Here is a 24,018-nt window from a genome sequence, read left to right as displayed (position 1 = left end):
CTAGTTAGTACAAAAAACAAAAGCAGCAGGCCATCTGCTCTGCAAACACATCACCTTAGTGCTCTGCTGTCCTCACTGGCTTCCCACTGAACAGAGTCCTGTTCAGAATTTCTGTCCTGATATTCAAAGTCCTCCAGGCAGCTAGATCCAGCTGCCTTGTGTTTCTCCCTCCAAAACCATGACCTCCCACAACAGCTACAGGGAATGACGCAATGAAACTATCAAGTGGAAGGTTTGTCAGAGTGGAAGACAGAATTTTTTCCAGTCCTAGACCCAGACTAGGAAACTCATTCCCACAAAAGTTGACCTTGCACTCCACCACTTTTAGAACTAAATTCAAAATTCGTGTATTCAGTGTGGCTCTCTATCAATAACTCCTTCCTCCAGGCACATATATGCAATATAGGTACTCTGGGAGATGGTAGCAACAGGAGGTACATTGATAGACATGGGCAGGACATGTTGGGGGGGAGATTAATGAGTGCAGGAGACCTCAGGAGCATAGAGGAGGGGCCATGGAGGTGGCATGGAATGGGAGCATGGAAGATGGGTTCTGGGATTGTGTGTGTGTGTGTGTACAGGGGACCTGAGAAGACACAGCATACATCTACACTGCAATCAGATGTATGATTGCTGCATGTGGAGACCTAGCTGAGCTAGTTTGATTTAGCTAGCTCGAGTTACAGTAGCAGTGAAGCCATGGCAGCATGGGCTAGCTGCTTGAATATGTACCCAGGGTCCTGGGGGGGCTTATACAGGGCATGCCACATTTGCTGCTGTTACTCAAGCTAGCTAGATCAAAGCTATCTTGGATATGTCTACACATGCTGCAGCTACACTTCTTACTGCAGTGTAGACATATCCATAGAGGAAAGCAAGGAAAGTCAGAGTGTGCAAAAGTTTTCCAAGTGAATAAAGCCACTCCAAGGAGTGTTTCAGAAGCAGCCATCAACCAAGAAGCCATAACAGTCAGGCTTCAATAGAATTTCACTACCAGGGAAGCCGGGAAAGCAATAGGAGGCCCAGGAGCGAATACAGCAATCCTGTGCTTTCTTGTAAATGGCTCCATGCTTCCAATGGATCTTGGGGCACCTGAAGGGTTTGGGGGATCAGGCTCTGTTCTTCCCAGTGGGGTTAGGAGAAGCCCCCTCTACATTTAAGAATGCAGTGGAAATGCCAAGAGATCAATGTGGCATTTCTGTGGGAGGGGTAAGTGAAGACCAGTGAGATTAAAAATTTAGGAAACTAACATCACATATCAAAACACACAAAAAGCTGGAAATAATGAGTTTTATTTTTATTCACAATATTATCTATACAAACATATATTTATTTATATATTCATGTTCACTTCACTTAAAAAAGCCTTCTCCCAAAGACACTCTAAAGGGCACTGTTCTTCTTGTGTGCCTGCTTTGCGGTTTGCCCTACTAAAACTAAAGAGGCCTGGGGACCTGTCCAAAAAAAAAAAAAAAAGTTTGCATTGTCCTGTTCTGGTCAAAACAACTAAGTCAGAAAAGATCTTAACAGCTAAACACTTGCAAAAATACTCTGCTCACACAGGCTATCCAACAGTTTCATAGCAGCTGATGTAAAGGCTTCAATATTGAAAGTTCTCCCCCTGCAAAAGGCCTAATTTTTTGTGTACTATAATTTTTTCCTTTTTTCTTTCATATTTTACAAAACAGATCTGCTAAGGTCCCAGAATCAGGTCATTTTGTCAGTGTGGGTATTTAGTACACTGCATCCTTCTTTTCTAACAGGAAAAACAATTGTGTCACGGACAACATTTATATACAAACATTGACAAATGCAATAAGATTGTGATGCTTCTCTTTGAAATTTAGACTTGCCTACTATTTCTATATCTCCCAAGTAATGGTCTTTCCCTTAGTCACTGTTTATTTGTTAACTCTTCACCAAACTGTATTAACTTAAAGCTTTAAAATAGCAAAAATTATGTTTCCCTTCTAGTTTTTTTATGTACTACCAGTTCTCTCAAATTTTAGCATCTGCGATCAGGCCTCATTCTGTTTGATTTCACTTTGCATTTGTTTAAGTACTTGTGAGCCATGGTGAAATGTTTTAGAAAAGCCTGAGTAGGAGGGAAGTTGTTTCCCAAGACTGGGTGTGGGGGTGAAATCCTTTCTTTTATCAAAGTAAATAGAGTTTTGCCTTCAGTAGGGCCAGGGTTTCACCCTGGGACAGTCATTCACTAACACCCTGATCCAGTAACGGACTGCAGAGATAACCCATACTCTTAAAGTTAAAGCATGTGTTTAAATGCTTTGCTGGGTTTAAGACTGTTAACATCTGTATCTCCCCAATCCTCACAAATCAAAAGCAAAATTGCTAAGTGTTAAGTAATGGTTCAAAAGAGTACTTACTAAACTCCTTCTGTTGCCTGTGAACTCCAATCAAAATTGTTTGGGACAGTTTCTAAACAGAATAGAGCAAGATAATGAAAAGGCATTGCTTAAAGAAAAGTTGTACAATTTAACCTTTCCACCATTGGAATCACAGGAGTGCTTTTCAGATTATTACATTTTCCACCTGACTAGATGATCCACAACTTAAGAGTTTATTGGTAAGCGAACAACAGATTTGCCAAGAGAGCTATGACTTCAAGTCTTTCCCATCTGCTCCACCGCCCATGAATGATTCAGTTCATGAGCAGCCCTGCCTGATCTCTATTCATGCAAGCAGAATATAGGAAAAATGCGAGTTGCCAACTCACTAGTTTATGTTCACCTTCAGAATGCTGCATTACATTATCTCAAAGTCATGTATGTCCATGAAAAGAAATTGTTAAGATCTTCATACAACCTTGGTGCTGTATTTTTTCACAAAGAAAGAAAATCCTTATAAGAAACAGAATCCAGCTATATTTAGAATTAGCCTAATAGGATAATATGGCATGTCTTTTATTATTCAGACAGATGGAAATTTGTATTGCTTCATTTTAAAGAAGAAGCTTAACAAAAAAAATCTGAGCTTGCTGCTTTTGCAAATGAGCAGTCTACAGGCAAGAAACAACTTCCACATTATTATTTTAACAGTCCCTGACATCTGTAGCCTGGTGCAGCTCTGAACTGGCTGGCAGGAGGGGGCTGGGGAAGGGGATTGGGGTGCAGGAGGAGATGCAGGGTCTGGGAGGGAGTTTGTGATCTGGGACAGGGGTGGAGGACGGGGTGGGAGGTGCAGGCTCCGGCCGGGAGGTGCTTACTACAGGTGTCTCCCAGCCAGCGGCACAGCAGGGCTCAGGCAGGCTGCCTGCATGTCATGGCCCCATGCCGCTCCCGGAAGCAACTGGCTGCTAGCACATCTCTGTGGCCCCTTGGGAGGAGCAGGACAGCATGTCTCCATTCGCAGCCTGCGCCCACAAGCGCCACCCCCGTAGCTCCCATTGGCTTGTTCCTGGCCAATGGGAGTTGTGGGGATGGTGCTGGGGGAGAGGGCAGCACACAGAGCCACCTCCCACCCACTCCAGGGGCAACAGAGACATGCTAGCAGCCAGCCACTTCAGGAAGCAACGTGGGGCCACGGCATGCAGGCAGCCTGCCTGAGCCCCGCTGCACCACAGGACTTCTAGTGGCCTGGAGTTGCCTGTGATTTATTTTTGCAGGATCCCGCTTGAGCCGAGGCCCTGGGCTGCAGCCTCTAAAGCCCCTGCCTTAATCCAGCCTTGCTGGGTTCCCTCACACAATAACATATTGTAGTGTGGCCAGCCCCTGTAAAATTAGATGCAATCCATTTAGGGCCCAGTTTTTAAATTAATTCTCCCTTCTTTTTAAATAGGATTAAATATGACCACAGGTTATTGTGGTTAGGTACCAAATTTTCAAAAAGTATTCTCAGTTTTTTTGAACGCTGGAATCTCCCCATCTGTGAACCTGTCAACTGTGCACCTGTCAATTCTGCACACAGGTGCCTGTGATCAGAAATGTTGATCATGACATAATGGACACAAAAGCAAAGCAGAAGAGCATATACCAAGTTTTCAGTATTATTCAGTTATGAATCACCTCTGATTTAAAAGATAATTTCAAATAACTGGTCTGTTCCTAGATTTAAAAGTTTTAAAAAATCATTAGAAAGCCAAAAGAATGGATTGCAGAGTAATGCTAATATTTTTGATAACTTTCACTTAATAGTAACCATTGCTTTTTCAGAATTTCTTCTAATTATATTAGTCTTCAAATATCTATTATGTATTCACTCCTATCACTGACTTGTAATAAGGCCTATTAATATATTCATTTTCTTTTTCTAGTATTAGTTTTCCATTTCCATTTCCTTTATCTCACTTTCTGCCTGATTTACTCCAATGATAAATCAATGTCTTTCCTTTTCAGATAATTTAGTTCATTCATGACTTTTTAATTCATATCTTCATATTAAAATATTATGCTGTTTATGTTCATGTCAAATTTATTCTTCCTCCCTCTTTTCTTTTTCAGTAACCATATAGCATGATGCTATCACTCTGATCCCAATTCTTTTAATAGTTTAATTTCATTTCTCCTTCTGAGGGTCCTAATGCCATCTTTATCAGCAATAACCCTTTTCACATATAGAAAAAGCTCCATGGCTTTTTACACTGTGATCCTTAAGAATTCTAACTCCAGTCTGCATAGTGCACTTGTGGTACAGGGATATTTCAATGATAATATTTATAAGTAGCACAGTTAATCTGATGCTGAATGCAACCTTATAAAAATATGGAGACATTTATTCATAATATCATAGATTTTAAGGCCAGAATGGATCATTAGGGTCATGTACGCTGACTCCCTGCACAACACAGGTCACAGAACCTCACCCAGCAATTTCTGCATCAAATCCATAATTTCTGTTTGAGCTGCAGCTTTTAGAAAGACATCCATTCTTGTTTTAAAGACTTCAAGCAATGGAGAACGCACATCCCTAGGTAAATTGTTCTGATGATTAATTACCCTTTCTGTTAAAATTTTGCACTTTACTTCAGATCTGAATTTGTCGAACTTCTGCTTCCAACCATTGACTCTCATTAAGCCTTTTTCTGCTAGTTTAAACAGACCTCTGATGTCAAAAACCTCTTTGTGTAGTTACTTGTAGACCAAGTCGCCTCTTAGCCTTTGGAAAAACTAAATAAATTGAGCTTCTTTAGTCTCTCATTATAAGGCAAATTTCTAGACCTTGAATCATTCTTGTAGATCTTTTCTGAAACCTTTCTACTTTTTCAACATCCCTTTGAATTGGGGAACCAGATCTGGGCAAAGTATTCCAGTAAAGGACTCTCTAATACATCATACAGAGGTAGTACCACCTCTCTGCTCCTACTTGATACTCCCCTGATTTTATATCCAAAGATCACGTTTGGCCTCATATCTACAGCATGGCACTGGAAGCTCGTGTTCAGTTGGTTACCAACCATGACCCCTAAATTATTTTAGTGCCACTGCACTCCAGGGTCCAGTGATCTATTATTTAATCTATAATTAATTAGCCCAGTGCTTATTTCCACACAAACCCTCGGATCACAAACAGGAAAGAAACAAGATTCCTAGAGAAATATTTTTAGACTGATTCAAACCCAGTTCTCAAAAGTCCTCTGAATGAGCTCTTCGTATGTGCCCCAGGGGACTGGTCTGGGGAATGATGTGAATCATAAGAATGGTCAAAAGCCATTAACCTAAAGAAAGCGCATGAGCCACATTATAAGGTATGGTCCAAGCTCCTCCCCAAATCATTTGCCTTTTATTCTCCATTTCAGTTAGTTACATTTCTATTAGTTTCCACCAGGATTGTGCATGCACCTTGACATGTTCACAAAAGTTCCACGATACAGAGTTTCACAACTGGGATAGTCCCTACATTCAGGATACCAGGATGACAAACAGATTCTGGAGAAATGCTCATTAAATAGGATGGGGAGAACATAATTAACACACTGTACCAACTACAATGCATCAAAGACATGGAATAGACTAGATCAATTTACCACAAAACTCACAAAAAGTAATTGATCAAAGAATATCTTTTTTATGCAAAATATACATTTTAGGATATAATTTTAATACATATTTTATATTTACTGATGTTGCTTCTGTGATAGTTTGAATTAAAAAAACCCAAATATTCTTGCTGCCAGAATTTTATTTCTCATAATACTTATAGTCTGAGGTAACAATGAAAAAAGACAGTGTACTGTGAACAAAGTCTGTGATGTTTGTCTGCAGTCACATTTCTCCTATCGAAGTGAAAAGCAAACAAAAATTGTCAAGTACACTGGAATTCATAAAAATATAGATATGGCAAACTGAGAAAGCAAGGACTTGTAGCAAAACCCACTCTGTCTGCGGTCATGACCTTTGCAAAAAAAATACCTTTGTTATGAGGGAAGTGAAGACAGATGTAGTTTACATCACTATCGTTTATCGTTATAAGTGTGTGCCTTTGCATGAGCCACTGCACGACCATACTGCAGGAACCAGGAAGAATACACAGAGAGAGGCATGTGGGCCTTTGCATGGAGTCTGAGATCTGATGACTTTGAATTCAGCTTCCTCTGACATAGATGGCAAAAGCTGATATTCCATGCACACACATTGTATTTACAGCTGACTCATCAACAGTGACTAGTCACCTCTTCGACTGGCAGCAGCAATTGAAATCAGTCCTTCATCTTCATAATAATCTCTACTTCCCGTGTGACAGCGCAAAGACCTGTTCAGTGCACGAGTTGTTTATCATGGCCCATTCAGCAGCAGTAGTCTCTTTCCAGTACAGTCCTTGGTATGGCTAAATTCCATTGTCCCTTTTTCAGCAGTCAAAAATCCATGATAAATTCTGTACAACACTGTAGTCAATATAACAGCAGCACCAGATATTATATTAATTTCTTTGCTAAAAAGCTGTTTGCAATTATCTCTCTCTATTGGCAATGTTTTACCAAAACTAAGTCAATGTACATCTCTAAATATCAGAAATGTATACTTTGATAAAGATATTATAGTACAAGAAGTTTGACATGCAGGTCATGCTGTAGGGCTAGGCTATATACAGAAGAACATGTTACATGGTCAACAATAAAAGTTATTTCTCATCCTAACAAGAAAAATAAAACATATGACAGTCAGGGATTATTCAACAATCTCAAGGATCTCTTAAGACTTGGTTTAGCTTTTTTTCCCCCCTTCGTCCGTAAGACTATGTTGTTGGGTGTTTTTTTTTCCTCACCAGCCAAAAATATCAAATCTACTATTGCACTTGTACTGTTGCATAAACAGGTTCTTGCTTTTTAAATTGAAAGAAAAAGCCACTGGAGGGGATACAGTTTGAATACAGTAATGAATGTTGGTTGCGAGGTAGTGGGATTGATGTGGCTGCAGTAGACAACCAGTTAGAGTGGCAAAATCATTGCTAAATCCCACACTTCAAATATCTTCAAAGTTCCCACATTAGGTAGGCTAAAGGATATTAACTTACACTTGAAATGTATAGTCTGTACCAATAAGGGGGGAAAGGAGAAAATGTACTCAACAGTTTATCTTAAAAGATAGGGACATTTTAAAGGTACTTCTGTGCTTTATGGAGACAGATGAAGAATACAGCAGACACGTAGCAAAACAGACAGACGAAACAACATATAGAACAAAGCACCTCAAAAAAAAAAAAACAACACTGACTGAAGAAATTTATGAAGCTCATGAATCATATTTAAGGCTGGTCAAACCCCTTTTGAGAACTACTGCCCTCCTATATTTGTACAGATAAAAGTAATAATCTCCTTGCTTTTACATGGCACTCTGCCTCTGAAAATGTTGAAGAACCCTGGAGTAGAAAAATGACTACAGTACCAAGCAGCACTTGCTAGCTTAAGATTGCAAGCCTGGATGGTGTTTACCTTTCTTTCATGTTTTGTGCCTTCCCCAAGCCATTAAGAAAGAGATCTGGCCTCTGCTTGCGTGTAACCAGTAATGACAACCTCTTTGCAGTTATCTGTGTGCAAACAACCGGAAACATTCAGAACTCTGATACAACAATCTAGTACCAAAGTTAATAAAGAAATCAAACCATTTAAAAACAAATAATTTAAATAAATTAAAAAGGTTAAACAACAAAAAACAATCCCACATACAGACCATTTCATCAGTGCTTTCATTTCAGCAGGATGGTACAATGCAAGAACACACATCCAGAGCCATCTATGATCCCAGTAATCTGCAACACTGCTGTCAGGTGATGGAGACAGTATGGTCTATGCAAATGATCAGCCCCAAATCACATTGTGTGTGACAAAGACAAGATTCCAGACATCTTCAGAATGGGTTAGAGTCACAGGTAATGAAGGTCCAATGGCATGATTGATTATCATTTGGAAGCACATTATTTTTAATATATCTCCCTGAAAATACACTTATTTATTGAATATACTGGCCAATGGAGTCTACTAGATGTCCTTTTATTGCTATGGTAAAGTAGGACAATATAGTAGATAAAAGGAGAAGCACTACTTTAGACAATCTTAAAAGCCAAGGTAAGAATCGTCAGCTACCCAAGTGGCATTTCTTACTACTGACATTTATATCATGCAGAATTTATACTGTATTTATGGAGCCTACAGTTAATGCTACATTTATTTCCATAATGTGGTAAACAGTATTTGAATTAATGCTATGTAGCCGATTGATGCCATCTGGTTTACAAGATAGATGGGATGGGAGATCGAGAGCGTCTTAGAGGACAAGGTGAGCTGTAGGGTGATGTTACTGGAGACAGTCTCAGAGCATTGCCTGCCAAGCCAGCTATGTTGTTTAAGCTTCGGGATTTTTCATATCCTTTTATGAAAAAATGCACAGACATCAGTTGAATTCAGCCAGAAAATAGACAAAGACAAACAATACAATGCAATGTAATCAAATGTACTATTTTGGGTTCAAGGAACTTTGTCTTCAAAGAGCTCAATGCTGAGACAAAAGGGAAAAAAAGAAAAGAAAAAAAGGGATCTTAATGTAACTGTCCTTTCCAGTGAGATTAAACAAAGCCATCACAAATCATATGTGCTACATACTTTTAGACCTATTTTTCAGCACACCTCCATTGGTTTTAGTAGGGTTCAACTGAGTGCAAATCAAGTAATGATCTGGTCATTCACAGAGTACTATTGACCGATTGCTGTAGATTGTGTCATCTGGGTAATATACTCAAGATCTTTAAAAGAACAGATTGTAAAAAAGTGTTAGAAAGATATAATCTGTGTTAAACCCAGTTTCTAACACGAGTAGATTTTCCTTAAAATTACAGAAAACTATATAGTTATATAAAGTAATTTTATAGTTATTCATGAATGAGGATGAAATGAGGTTGTTGTAAAGAAGCTCTATCTCCAGGAATGTTAAGGCTCAGACTTTGCATCGAATATAGAAGTATAATAAGATAGCTAAATTTGCAGATTTGCAATTTCTTTCTCATTTGCAAAGTTAAATCACAATATTTACAGTCCTTATTTAACTGATTCTAATGAAAAGCACAACAGGACTGCTCATGAGTCTAATGTGATGAAAAATTAATTCTGAAATCGGGTAGTCACATCTAAAAACTCTCACAATTTGGATGGAACATTGCACTTGCAAACATTTCTGTTCACATGTACCGTCAGCTCAATCTACCCACTTTATGCTGCGTATAGATTTGTCTGAATTTAGTAGAGACTGTGCTTTTAAATCACCGGAAAACATTACTCGTCATTGTCTCACTGTCTTAGAACTCAAATAGAGGGAGTCCACATTACTAATGTTAGACAATAAAACCTGAATAATTCTACCCATGAAGCAATGAGTTAACCCCATTGGTTTGTACAGAAACACTCAGGGATAGGATCCAGAAGAATACCACAAAGTGCAAACACTTCAGGATGATTCCTCCCAAATTCTACTTCAAATTTTGCCTTATACTAAAAGATGTGAGCCCTAAACCTGAGAATACTTATGTGCATGTTAACTGTAAGCACAAATAGTCCTATTGACCTCAATGATGCTACTTACTGTCTTAAAGCTAAGCAGATATCTAAGCAGTTTACAGGACTGGGGCATTTGCATGTAAGGTACATGCAATGAAATCATGAAATTCTTGCTGAAGAATATTAAATGCGTAGATGAAAATACAGATGAGCAGTTACTTGCTCATCTTCTACATAGGATAAGTTTGGTGGTATTTATATCGTATTTGGGAAGAGATGAGCAGTTTTAGGAAAATCTGGTCTTATGTGCTAGGGTCTCTCCAAAATACATGTTCTTTAAGGCAGAAACTGTGTCTTCTTTTGTGTTTGCGCAGGGCCTAGCACACTGTGAACCATATTGGACACAAACAAATAATACATAATAAAAATTATAATTAATATTTTCCCAATCTCAAAATTTCTTGACTGTTGTACTAAGAACATTTGCTAAAAGCAAATCTATAATCCAAAGTCTGCTAATACATTGTGCAGTGTTATCTCCAGATTGCAAGGGCAGGTTGTATTGAGATGCTTCACAAACCTCCAGTTTATTTCAAATTCATTTTAGAGGCTTCTATTGGTATTTGCACAGATTAGAAAGAGATAGCTTGAGAAAAAAAATCTATTTTTATTCATATTTGTCCAAATCCCTTGGAAACATACTCTTGGCAATATGGGAAGATGGAGAGGTTCAAAGGAAATTAGTTGATGTCTTTTACTCAACTTAGAAAGACAATATTTTGTTATGTTTTCTTTCCCCTTTTTTAAATGGCAAAAGCAAAGGAGAGCTGATAGGTGGGGGAAGGCAAAGATACTATGACAAAAAGAATGAGATCTGAAGAGTGGGGGAAAAATACACAGGATGGATGGAAGCAGGGGGTAAGAGTTTGATCCAAAACCCATTGAAGTCAGTGAGAGTCTTCAATGAAAGGAAAAAGCATTGAAACTCAAAATAAAAAAAATGCAAAACTATGGCATTTGATGTGTGAATTAAATTTCAAATATTCAAATTATTTTGATGATATCCTGAGAGTGCTTTCAGATTATGAAGTAACACAATCTGTGTTGAATAAACTTCAGGCCCAATGGTCAAAAGTATTTTGCTTATAGTGAAGCTTATGGCTAGATTTCAGAGTAGCAGCTGTGTTAGTCTGTATCCGCAAAAAAAAAAGGAGGACTTGTGGCACCATAGAGACTAACAAATTTATTTGAGCATAAGCTTTCGTAAGCTACAGGTCATGAGCTCACAAAAGCTTATGCTCAAATAAATTTGTTAGACTCTAAGGTGCCACAAGTACTCCTTTTCTTCTTATGGCTAGAGACAGTCAAAATTTTACAGATAGAAAATATTCCCACCAAAGAATATGGTGGGAGCATTGGAACCCATTATTTTCCATGAGAAAATGTCAATATCAATAACATAATTCAGATTTCCTGGGGAAATTCTGAAACATTTTTATATCTAATTTTCAAATTTAAAATGTTGTTTCTTTCAGGGTTTTTTGTTTAAAAAAAAATTGGAAGAAAATATTTTAAGCTATATCAAAACAATTTTTTTTTTGTTGGCATCAGCTTGAAACTTGCCAAAGAAAACCCCAAATTTTTAAGATGAAAATTTTTGAACCACGAATTTTCATTTGAAATTTATTGCAGAGAAAAGTTTGGTTCTTCTGACCTGTTCTAGTTGAGTTTTTTTACCAAGTTAACAGTAACCAATGTCATGTTGTTACACTGAAATGTCTAATGGAAATTATACACTTGAACTTGCTAGGTGCAGAGTAATTAGGAGTTAACGGTAATGAGCACTTTGCATGAGTTCCTCAGTACCTCGCCAGACTGGGCCTTAAATAGGAATTTCTTGAAGAATTGTAAATATCTAGTACATATTACAGATTCTAATTCTCAATGGGCAGAGGCCTAGGGTCTGTGAGCAAAAAATATACAGTTGAACACCTACACCTGCATATGATATCACTGCAATTGCTCGTGTTATTACCACACATTAATGAATAATCATATTATTCTCCAATTGTAGCTATGCACAGAAATGCAGCTGTACACACTTACATTCACATTTCTGCATACAGATCTCAGATCTTTTGATTTTTTTTAAAAAAGTGTCCCATTGTGGCTAGTAGAATGACCAACAGAAGTTAGAACTAAACTCTTTTTGTCGGTTGGATGAAACAAGCAGTTGGGACAGATACGTTTGTTGTGGAAAGAGCTGGTAGAAAACTTGCAGCAAAAGAATTTCCTAAGTTTCAAAAATCTTTTTTTTTAATTAGATCCAGTTGCAAACATACAGATGGTGAATTCTGATAGCAGTAGCACATAACAGTTCAGAGATTTGCATCCTATGTAGTTATTGAAAACCATCACATTATTGCAATTCACTAAGGGCCCAATCCAGTTCCTAGTGAAGTCAATCCAATGAATCAAATTGACTTGTATGAGCTTTGGAATGTGGCCTAAGGGCAAGATGTTCAACAGTGACCAACTTTGGCCTAACTCTGCTCCCTATGAAGTCAGTGGCAATAGAAAGAGGCCAATGTGGAACACTTTTGAAAATCCCACCCAAGAGTCTACAAAATGCTGAGCAACCAGACGTCAGCATGTTCAGTTTCTTATAGGAGGTGTTTAGCACCCTGCAGGATCAGACCCTAACTGCACTGCACCACAATTCTGGGCTGGTGGAGACCATTCCATTTCTGAATAACCTTCCAGCCTTTAGTGATATTGCTATGCTGATAAACTGCCTTGGGACATCGTAAACTTGGCTTTCAAATCAAATACCTTCCAAAATGGCAGGGTAGAAACTCTATTGAATAGGTTTTGCTGTGCTCAATACAAAACCCTTTGGGCTTGTTCAATTTGTCAGCCCCTTTAAATGGCATTAATGTAGCTATCTTTTAAAAAAAGTATTAAATGTGAACTATTGTTTTTGGATCATTCACTTGTCTTTCAGGAGGATTTAGGGGATTTTTAAAGAAGCACGAGTGATTTAATGAGAAAGAGCTACATTGCAGTCTTTTTTGTAGGGTACAGACAAATGAAGACACAAGAAGAATGACTGTCAGATATACCACAAAGCACTTTTGGGTAGGGGAGTGAGGAAAATAAAGAATGTTTTCTAAAAGGAAGTACCAGAAAAGGATAGATAGATAGATAGATAGATAGAAAGAAAGAAAGAAAGAAAGAAAGAAAGAAAGAAAGAAAGAAAGAAAGAAAGAAAGAAAGAAAGAAAGAAAGAAAGAAAGAAAGCATTGAACTGATTTACAATCTTTCCTAATAGTGCAGTTGTTCACATCTTATTTTACTTGAAGCTTGCTTTTCACAAGTACATTGCTGAGTGACCTTTTATGATCTAATGAAAGAAGTCCATACCTTTCCTGATCCCTCCATCAGTAGCACACGTGTAATCACCTGTTGTCAGTAGGAAACATGTTCCCCCTCTTCTGTTTTTGTCTCTGGTACTAGAACGTCTGATTGGTGGGTGCCTTTCCCCAGGTGAGAGTGGCTGCTCACTTCCTGCACTGTCTTCACCTGATAACACTGGTTAAAGCACCATGCCCATTTACAGACAATAATGAATGAGGAAATGAGACATCACAAAGAGCTTATGTTGAATGCTGGATATTCCCATCACTCAAGTACAAAAAACAGTAATAATGTCATGATAAGAATAAAGAAAAAGGTTGCAGTTCATATTAATCACTACAAAATGCAGCAAAAGAGCAAAAGTAAATGTTTTATTCAAGAACAAATCATCTTTTGAATATCCCAGCCCTATTTGAGATATCTCCTAAGGCTCGACTAGCTTAACATAAAATAAAATGTCATCAGATAAAAGGCTATTCTACTGAATTACATGCCTTTATAAACTCTAACCTTTCCAACAGTAGTCTGCCATAATTGTTTTAATATTGTGTTCATCTCTTTGACTATCTTCTTTATTAAAAAAGAAGTCATGTTGACCATTTTGCTGTTGAATAGTTTTTAAAAGAACTTTTGAGACAGGAATTAAGTGATAAATGTTTAGGGCCAAAGCCTGCCCTGAAATGCACAATTAACATTGATTTCAATGGGAGTTACATTTAATCATATATAGCTCAGGGCTAAATGTGTTCCTTAGTCAGTGTGGTTAAGATTCAGCACGCAAAAGACTCTCTACATCACCCACTTTTGCTTTCCCAAAACCCCCTCTTTTAAAACAAGAAATATGTAGCATTTCAGGACCCAATTCAAGAAACCATCCCCATTAAGGAAAGCACTTAACCACGTGCTTAAGTGTTTTCCTGAATTGGGGCCACAAATGGCAATATTCTACCTTTAAGTTATGCACAACAATCCCAATAACTACACAAGAAATGAAGTTAGATATGGAGCACAAATGGTGGCGCTATCCAAGAGAGAGAGACAGAAAAAAAAAACCCAGAAGTAGATCACTTTAAGATTTTTTTCTCTAACCTCAAGGATTATAACACCTTGTAAATAAATCTGCAGACTCACTAAAACTATCTCTTTGTGCTGTCACACAGAGCCTCCTCCCTTCTGGAATGCCTTTAGCAGGACTCAATGACACAGAAAAGCTGTTGTCATTAACACTTTGAAGATGCTGTCTGAGAATGTGTATCAGTCAAGCACTGTAAAACTAACTATATTCCACCCACAACACAGCCATCTGAAAGTTTTTCTCCCTTTTTTGATATCTTTAGAATTTAAAAAAATCTGTGTTACCTTTGCTTGAGAACTTTCGCAGAGTTCTCTCTCAAAGAGAGAACTCTCTCTTTAATTGATCTTCTTTTAACCTAAGACTAAGCAGTGGCATAATGTCAGAACAGAATTAAGATACTTTTCACAGTCACAATTTTCAGCTTCTTCCCTCTAAAGAGCAAGATGCAGCTACTGCAACACTGAAAGGCATGTTTTTGCATTATTATTACTTATTGACTTTACAAAAGGAGCCTAATGATTTATATGAGAGCTTTGCAATACAACTGTGTTCAGCATAAGAGATAACAGATTTGAAAAAAAAAATGCCTTGTGACTAGAACTGGTCCGGATTTTTTTAAGATTTTTTTTCCTGCCAGAAAATGCTGATTCATTGAAAACTAAACTTTTTCAGAAACTTGTCAGTTTCAACTAAACTTTCATCTGGAATGCTTTTGAGGTCCATGATGGAATTTCTGGACAGAGCCCAACTCCAGAATACTCAATAACCACATAGTTAGGGCACTCACAAAGAATATAGGTGATCTTGGTTCCAGACCCTGCTCTGCCTAATTTAGATCAGGAACTTGAAGCTGGGTCTCCTGCATGCCATGTGAGTGCTTTAACCACAAGGCTCTCTCTTTTTCCCAATAAATATTTAATTATTTGTACAAAGTGGAACAGTTCCAACAAGAGAGACTGAGAGAGCGAGAGAGAGAGACTAATTCTAAAACCCAGTGGTTAGGGTTCAAACTTTTGTGCAAAATGGAATTCTTGCTTTCTGACCGGTCCTACTTGTGACTGCAGATCTATAGTAATTAAACTAAACGCTACTTAACTTTGTTCTTTAATCTCAAACGATATTCAATGTGTGCTGGGAAATGACATCTCGAGTGGTGCTGATGATGGCCATTTTCAGTTTTTCACCAAGAAGCTTTACTTCAACTTAATATCTGTCATATTATCAGCACAACAGTAAAAACACAATGTGATGTCCCATATAATACAGATGTGGGAAGTACTTCTTGCCAGGGAATTGGAGTGCTGAATGGGAAGAAATCTGAAAGCTAGAAGCCAGCTTTCTATATTCTTCCGATGAGTGCTGTCCTTTACAAGGTAAAGCACCTGTTTCTTTTAAATTACTTCCTCTTGTATTGCATCTTACATAATATGCCACTATGTGCCATAGGCAAAGCTGACACAAGAGACAAACACTAAGCAGAACAGCATGGAGTTCAATGGTGTGGAACACAGTAGCTGTTCAGATAGTCACAATCATGCAGGAAAACAAAAGAACATCAGTACAATGAAACAAACAACAGGCAAAATAAATGGTGGATGTCATCAGCAGAAAAAGCATTCACAACATAGCAAGCAAACTGTATAGACCAGCTACGCACAGACCTGGGAATGTCATTGTAACTATTTTGCCATCTACAAGACTGACACACGCAAACACTGGAGTGAAGGGAGAGGGGAGGGAACTACATCTTTTAGTTGCAGAAAGATTTAATGCTTTCTGACACCTACCAAACATACTGGTCTATAAAGTATTTAGAAGACATGCATTTGAGATTGTGTCCTACCTGATCTGTTGTGTTCCATCAGCCGGTTGTCTTTGCCCAGGCAGACATCTCCCTGTGTGCTATTGCAGGCCATATTCAAGTCTGTCTTGCAAAAGGTAGGGGAGCTCACCTGCGGAGCAGGAGGGATGTGCTTCTTCCTCTTTCTTGGAAGTTTCTGCTTCGCCATTGCCAGGGAGTAGTACATTCCGAAATTGTTGACAATGACAGGCACGGGCATGGCTATGGTCAGCACCCCAGCAAGAGCACATAGAGCACCCACTAACATGCCTGACCAAGTCCGAGGATACATGTCCCCATACCCAAGGGTAGTCATGGTGACCACCGCCCACCAGAAGCCAATGGGGATATTTTTGAACTGTGTGTGCTCACTAGCAGATGGGTCATTGGGCTGGGCCCCTACTCGCTCAGCATAGTAGATCATGGTGGCAAATATCAACACGCCTAGTGCCAGGAATATTATCAGCAGCAAAAACTCATTGGTGCTAGCTCGGAGTGTGTGGCCCAGCACTCTGAGGCCTACAAAGTGCCGGGTGAGCTTGAAGATTCGCAGGATTCTCACAAACCTCACCACCCTGAGGAAGCCAAGCACATCCTTAGCAGCTTTGGAGGAGAGCCCACTCAGGCCCACCTCTAGGTAAAAGGGCAGGATGGCCACAAAGTCAATGATATTCAAGAGGTTTTTGATGAATTCAAGTTTATTGGGTGAAAAAACAACACGGACTAAAAATTCAAATGTAAACCACACCACACACACGCCTTCCACGTACGTCAGAGCAGGATCGGTCTCAATTTCATACTGTAGAACAGCCTCTGTGCCATTGATGGCATGCTCGGTTTTGTTTATAATAGTATTGAAAGCCTCATGGGTTTCCAAACAAAAGGTTGTGATTGAAACTAGGATGAAGAATAAAGAGGCAAAAGCAATGAACTGCAAAGAAAAGGAAAGAAAAAGGAAATCAGAACCATAAAGTCCTTTACATTAATAAGCAGGGCCCTACCAAATTCATAGCCATTAAAAATGCGTCATGGACCGTGAAATCTGGTCTTTTGAGTGCTTTTAGCCTATACCATACAGATTTCATAGGGGAGACAAGAGTTTCTCAAACTGGGGGTCCTGACCCAAAAGGGAGTTGCAGGGGGGGTCGCAAGGTTATTTTAGGGGGTCACAGTATTGCCAGCCTTACTTGTGCGCTGCCTTCAGAGCTGAGTGGCCAGAGAGCAGCAGCTGCTGGCCAGGTGCCCAGCTCTGAAGGCAGCGCCCTGCCCGCAGCAGTGCAGAAGTAAGGGTGGCAATGCCATATCATGCCACCCTTATGTCTGCGTTGCTGCCTTCAGATCTGGGCGGCCGGAGAATGGCAGCTGCTGACTGAAGGCCCAGCTCTGTACGAAGCAGCACAGAAGTAAGGGGGGCATGATGGTGTATTGCCACCCTACTTCTGTACTGCTGTTGGTGGTGGCTCTGCCTTCAGAGCTGGGCTCTCCAGCAGCACAGCTTTGAAGGCAGCGTCACGACTAGGAGCTGCACAAAAGTAAGGGTAGCAGTACCACAACCCCCCTACAATAACCTTGCGACACCCTCACACACACACACACACACACACACACACACACACAACGTTCCTTTTTGGGTCAGGACCCCTACAATTACAGCATCATGAAATTTCAGATTTAAATAGCTGAAATCATGAAATTTACTGTGACCGTGAAATTGACCAAAGTGGACCATGAATTTGGTAGGGCTCTCCTAATAAGCAATCATCAATCATACATTTTACATTGTACTTTTACACTGTATGGCATAATTAATTACAAAGGCCCCCAAAGTGATTCACATACAATGACACATGAAACATTAAACTGATGCAATCCCCGAGGTGGAGAGTGATAGCCACCCCTTACACTGCATGATGAACAAAAATATGGTGGCGGGGGACCTGTTCATCAAGGGCATCAGAATAACCATGATTCATAAGAAAAAGTTACATTATGCCTTGAAAACTAGAGTCCTGCCTGCTGAGTGTGGATATCAAAGTTCCAATGTCAAAGATACCTCCACCCCCACAGTTCTCAATCTCTGAAAGAGGTCTGACAGGTTGAGCTGATCCAAAGGGGGTTTGAGACTGTGGTTCATGAAATTCTGCTAAGACTATTGGCTGCTAAGAATGCTGCTAAGAACATTGGCTATATCCTCTGAAGAAGTCATCAACATTTCTTGAACCAAAAATATTAGATGTAAACAGTCAATTCATCGATGCAGGTCATCCATTAGAGAAAATGTTCTGATGTGTTATACAGAGAGCTGATAGCTCTCTCTAGATATGATTGTCCAGTACTTCCCATTGTTAGACTCTATTTTCACTTGTCTGTAACTTTGCCAAATTTTAACCATTCAGGCTGAAATTTCCCATGTTGATTATCTGCCTTGGGTTGAATATTTTTGGAAAGTTTCACCAAAAAAAGATTCAGCCATTTCCAAAAGCAAGATTATGGGAAAATATGTTGTTTAGACCATGTTACAAAAATCCATACAACCTTTTCATTGAAAACCTCTAGTACCTCCATTCTTTGGAATGGAAACTTGAAATTGGCAAGAGAATTGCCCTGGTGTCAGGGATGTTCCTTTTGCTGTTCCTGTGAAAAACTGCTCAAATTTGACCAAGTTATAAGCCTCTAAAAATGTCAATTCTCACAGGCTCAGTAAAGATTTGTTCGCATTTGGCAGAGAATTTTCCAAAAATTCCCTCTGTACTGAGTATGCTCCAGCCTCAGGCTGCAGTGCCTGAGCAGGGCTGTTCCTACAATTGCTTCTCCTGGCTGCTGTGGACCACTGTGGCACCATGCACCAGAAAGCGAGAGCAGAGAAGCTGTCTCTCCTGTACTCTCAATATGGCCCTTTTCTCCTCCTCATGGCCTGGGGGCCAGAAAACACCCTGACTTGAATGCAATGGAGACAATAGGGGAAAGGGAGCTGAGGGAGTAGATTGGAACAAGAAGCTTGGAGGAGAAAGTAGGATTGGAAGCTGGGGTGTAGGGGATATTGGGATTGATTAGGCAAGGAGACAGGGAGCAGGGTGGGGAAACTGGAAAGAAGGTTGGGGCATGGGAATGGGAACTGTAAAAGAAATTGAGATCAGATGAAGAGCCAGGGGAGTTAGGGGGAATGGTCCTGTGGAAAAATTATTATGTGATCATGTAATTAAACATGGTATTGTAATGCATATGCACAAGGAAGGCAAATTAATTGCCCAGGCAGCCTTAACTCGGACATTCCCTAACCCTTGAGTGTTTGACTTTGTAACCTTAACATTCTTTTAAAGTGGGGGTGGGGGGCTGTGCATTCTATTGTAGGTTACATTTTTAAAAGTATATATTTCCATTCATTTCAAATGGCAAGGACCCAATATTATCTTTAAAGAGAAAGTATGCTTGCTATCCACTCTAAAACCAAAAGAGGAGAGAGTAGAGGGGGATCAATCTTTTACAAGTAGTTTAGAATGATCAGAAGAAAAAAAATCAGTTTACAATCTATTCTGAAGCGTGCCTAATTTTGTGGTTATAGAGATTTCTACAGCGATTTTCACAGAACTTTTAGCAACAACAGCTGCTCAGGCTCGCTGTCTCATTTAAATTATAGCTTGGACTGGGCTTGACCAGCTGAGATAGGGGAATCTTTAGAACCAAAATACAGAGAAAAGGGGGAGGGGGGTAAAGAGGGACAGAAAGGAGAGAATGAGTGGTGACTGTAGGAAAATCATGCTAGATCATATATACATGTTTTATTGAATGCTTAATATAGAAAACCAAAAGGGCCAGCATAAACAAAGACTACAAAAGACAGATATAACTTAGACTTCAACCAGGGGAGAGCATACTATTTGGCCACCCCTCAAGGGAAGAGTGGGATCATACACCAGACTGAGTTGAGACAGGTCACATCTGAACCACTCAATAATAATGACCATAATGTAATTAAATTTAACATTATTGTGGGGGGAAACATGACAAAGAAACCTGCCACAGTAGCATTTAACTTCAAAAAGAGGAACTACACAAAAATGTGGAAACTAGTTAAATGGAAATTAAAAGGAACACTCACACAGGTTAAATGCCTGCAAACTTCACGGAGAATATTTAAAAACAACATAATAGAGGCTCAACTAAATGTATATCCTAAATTAAAAACAAACAAAACAGTAAGAGGAACAAAAAAAATGTCACCATGGCTAAACAACAGAGTAAAAGAAGCAGTTAGAGACAAAAAGACATCTTTAAAATATTTGAAGTCAAATCCAACTGAGGAAAATAGGAAGGAGCATAAACTCTGGAAAGTCAAAAATAAAAGTATAAGGCAGGCAGGACAAGAAAGAATTTGAGGAGCAACTACCTAAAGACACAAAAACTGACAGCAAAACATTTTTAAGTACACCAGAAGCAGGAAGCCTGCCAAACACTCAGTGATCAAGATGCTAAAGGAGCACTCAAGGAAGACAAGGCCGTTGCAGAGAAACTAAATGAATTCTTTGCATCAGTCTTCACTGCAGAGGATATGAGAGAGATTCCCAAACCTGAGCCATTCTTTTTAGGTGACAGATCTGGGGAACTGTCCCAGATAAATTTATCAGTTTGTTCTGAATACCTCAAACAGTAATAAAACATCATCAGGACTAGATGGCATTCACCCAAGAGTTCTGAAGAAACTCAGATATGAAATTTCAGTACTACCACCTGTGGTATGTGATCTATCACTTCAATCAGACTCTGTAGCAGGTGTCTGGAGGAAAGCTAATGTAACACCAATTTTTGTAAAAGGCACCAGAGGAAATCCTGGCAATTATAGACCAGTAACTTCAATACCAGGCAAACTGGTTGAAACTACAGCAAAGATCAGAACGATCAGACACACAGATAAACACTGTAGGTTGAGAAAAAGAAATAGCTTGGGTCCTCCTTCTCAGATTTAACTCAGAGGATCTGTATGAAGGCTTTGGAGCTTGTTCATCTGCAGCGCCCCACATGCTCAATCTTCTCCTCTGTATTTGTCAATTTTAGGTGAAACCCTTCAGAGAGCTGCTGAGACAACACAGGCTGAAGGGGCAGCAGCACATGGCTGACCCTCAGCCATTCATCTCCTTTCCATGAAATGTAACCAGAATGAAATCCCACTTTTCTTAATGCCCAGCTGAAATCATCCCCTGGATGAAAAACTGCTGGCGAAGGATGAACCCAGACAAGACTGAGATGATGCCGGTAGGCAACGGAAAACTCTTTGAAGTACTTGGCTCCTCTATAACAGCCCCCACTGTCAATGGCAATGCCCTCAGCCTGTTGCCCGCCTGTGTCTTGGGGTCTTTTGATCTCCTCAGTGTTAGTGGATGCCCAATAGCCATAGCAGCAAAAGACACACATTTGCAACTGTGACCAGCCAGACGACTGAATTTTTTCCCTTCTATCAGACACAAAGCTAGTCATGGTGATCCATCCATCTTGACTTGATTATTGCAGCTCATCCTATCTATGAAAGACGCTACATGCCCTGAAAAAGCTCAAACTAGTACAAAATGCAGTTTCCTACCAGCTTAGCAACATGTCACACCCCAGTTCTCCTCACTCTGTGCTAACAGTAAATTTATAAACTTAGCAAGATATTTTTCTTACAGGCTGAGAAGGAAGAACAAGAGAGTGGTTGTTATTATTGCTATTTAAATATTGGGAGGCACCCACATGCTATAGAGATGGAAACAAGATGTAGAAGTAGATAGGTAGACTACAAGGAAATCCTGTCGTTTATAATACCTTAAAACCATAAAAATTTGTCTCTCTTGCACTAGACACATTTTTGAATTGCATTTTAATTATTTCACATTGCAGACCGCTAATGATCTTGCTGTTATCACAAAGGGCACAAAGTAATAAAAAATCATCAGTATAAAATCCACAATGCTCTTTCAGACATTACACAAACCCCCTCTTACAGAAGTACTACCCAGCTTTAACACTCATGGGCCACTAATCCTGTTATCAAAATTACAAATCCAAGGCAAATGCCTCAAATGGAAATCAAAATACCAGTGAACTACTGGAGACAGAGGAACAGATAAAATACTGTTAAATATCTTTTTGTGATTCCACAACACTCACCATGGATTGCTAAGGACTTAAATGTATGGTGTCTCTCAATCCGTGATTCTCTCCCACCATTATACTGAAGCAAAATGTAAAGCTTCCCTGGGTGGGAGCCCATGAAAACTAAATTTGAGGTAAGCAGCTAGAGGGAGAGATAAATGGGTCATCATCATATCCAGTGCAATGGGCAGAATGAAAAGGTGTTTTTTGGAGATGTCCCTGTTATAGTTGAAAGGGGCTAGGCTTTTTGTTTGGTGTGTTGGGGTTTCTTTTAATTTTAATATTTCAGGGGTATATTAGCATTTGATTTCATGGTACATGGTACGTTGAATAAGGAATGTGCTTAAGTGCTTTTCTGAATCAGGGCCTAAACCATGGTGGCAATTTGTTTGTTAGTCTTGGGTGCCGACACTCGCAGAAAGTCTGGATTTCCTCCAAAGTAAACAGTGCAGGGCAGATTTTTTGAAGCTGGAGAAGGCTTGTAGGTTTCTGAAGTCTGGGGCCAGACTTTCAATAAAGATGCAGATAAGTACTGTCAAGGCTAATTCCCCACTCTGGCTAGGGTGACCAGATGTCCCTATTTTATAGGGACAGTCCCAATATTTGGAGCATTTTCTTCTAATAGGAGGCACCTATTACCCCCCCACCCCAACTATACATACAATATGATGGGGGCTAATTTAGCTGCAACTAATCAGGAGAAAGATCTTGGAGTCATCATGGATAGTTCTCTGAAGATGTCCACGCAGTGTGCAGTGGCAGTCAACAAAGCAAACGGGATGTTAGGAATCATTAAAAAAGGGATAGAGAATAAGATGGAGAATATCTTATTGCCCTCATATAAATCCATGGTACGCCCACATCTTGAATACTGCGGACAGATGTGGTCCCCTCCTCTCAAAAAAAGATATACTGGCATTAGAAAAGGTTCAGAAAAGGGCAACTAAAATGATTAGGGGTTTGGAACGGGTCCCATATGAGGAGAGATTAAAAAGGCTAGGACTTTTCAGCTTGGAAAAGAGGAGACTAAGGGGGGGATATGATAGAGGTACATAAAATCATGAGTGGTGTGGAGAAAGTGAACAAGGAAAAGTTATTTACTTGTTCCCATAATATAAGAACTAGGGGCCATCAAATGAAATTAATGGGCAGCAGGTTTAAAACAAATAAAAGGAAGTTCTTGTTCACCTCAGTGCACAGTCAACCTGTGGAACTCCTTGCCTGAGGAGGTTGTGAAGGCTAGGACTATAACAGGGTTTAAAAGAGAACTGGATAAATTCATGGAGGTTAAGTCCATTAATGGCTATTAGCCAGAATGGGCAAGGAATGGTGTCCCTAGCCTCTGTTTGTCAGAGGGTGGACATGAATGGCAGGAGAGAGATCACTTGATCATAACTTGTTAGGTTCACTCCCTCTGGGGCACCTGGCATTCGCCACTGTCAGTAGACAGGATACTGGGCTAGATGGACCTTTGGTCTGACCCAGCATGGCCATTCTTATGTTTTTATGTTCAGTCTACTGGAAAAGGAAACTTAGGTCCTGGGTCCAAGTAGTACAGACAAGTGAAGCTGTGACAACAGTATATTGCATCACAAACCACTAGAAACTCTGTGAAGA

The 24,018-nt window shown here is 39.6% G+C and overlaps 1 protein-coding gene across 8 annotated transcripts in view; it reads right to left on the bottom strand.

The window, feature by feature from the left end:
• Positions 1 to 1,386: 1,386 nt before the first annotated feature.
• The window catches only part of KCNC2 (potassium voltage-gated channel subfamily C member 2), a 145,583-nt gene continuing 122,951 nt past the window's right edge, over positions 1,387 to 24,018 (bottom strand). Inside the window, exons 3-6 of one of the 8 annotated variants that reach the window (XM_074942026.1) lie at positions 16,279 to 17,206; positions 13,367 to 13,534; positions 7,889 to 7,983; positions 3,652 to 6,841 (exon numbers count right to left, since the gene is read on the bottom strand). In XM_074942026.1, the coding sequence (XP_074798127.1) occupies positions 7,922 to 7,983; positions 13,367 to 13,534; positions 16,279 to 17,206 (1,158 nt within the window). In that variant the 3' untranslated portion in view covers positions 3,652 to 6,841; positions 7,889 to 7,921. Of the gene's footprint in view, positions 8,823 to 13,366; positions 13,535 to 13,979; positions 14,797 to 16,278; positions 17,207 to 24,018 lie in introns of those variants that run through there. The other 7 variants (XR_012637586.1, XM_074942029.1, XM_074942023.1 and 4 more) reach the window with 7 other exon arrangements.

This window comes from Natator depressus, chromosome 1, assembly GCF_965152275.1.
Source record: "Natator depressus isolate rNatDep1 chromosome 1, rNatDep2.hap1, whole genome shotgun sequence".
Lineage (NCBI taxonomy): Eukaryota > Metazoa > Chordata > Testudines > Cheloniidae > Natator > Natator depressus.
The sequence above is the reverse complement of the archived record's forward strand: the minus strand, read 5'-3'. Positions and strand labels throughout refer to the sequence as shown.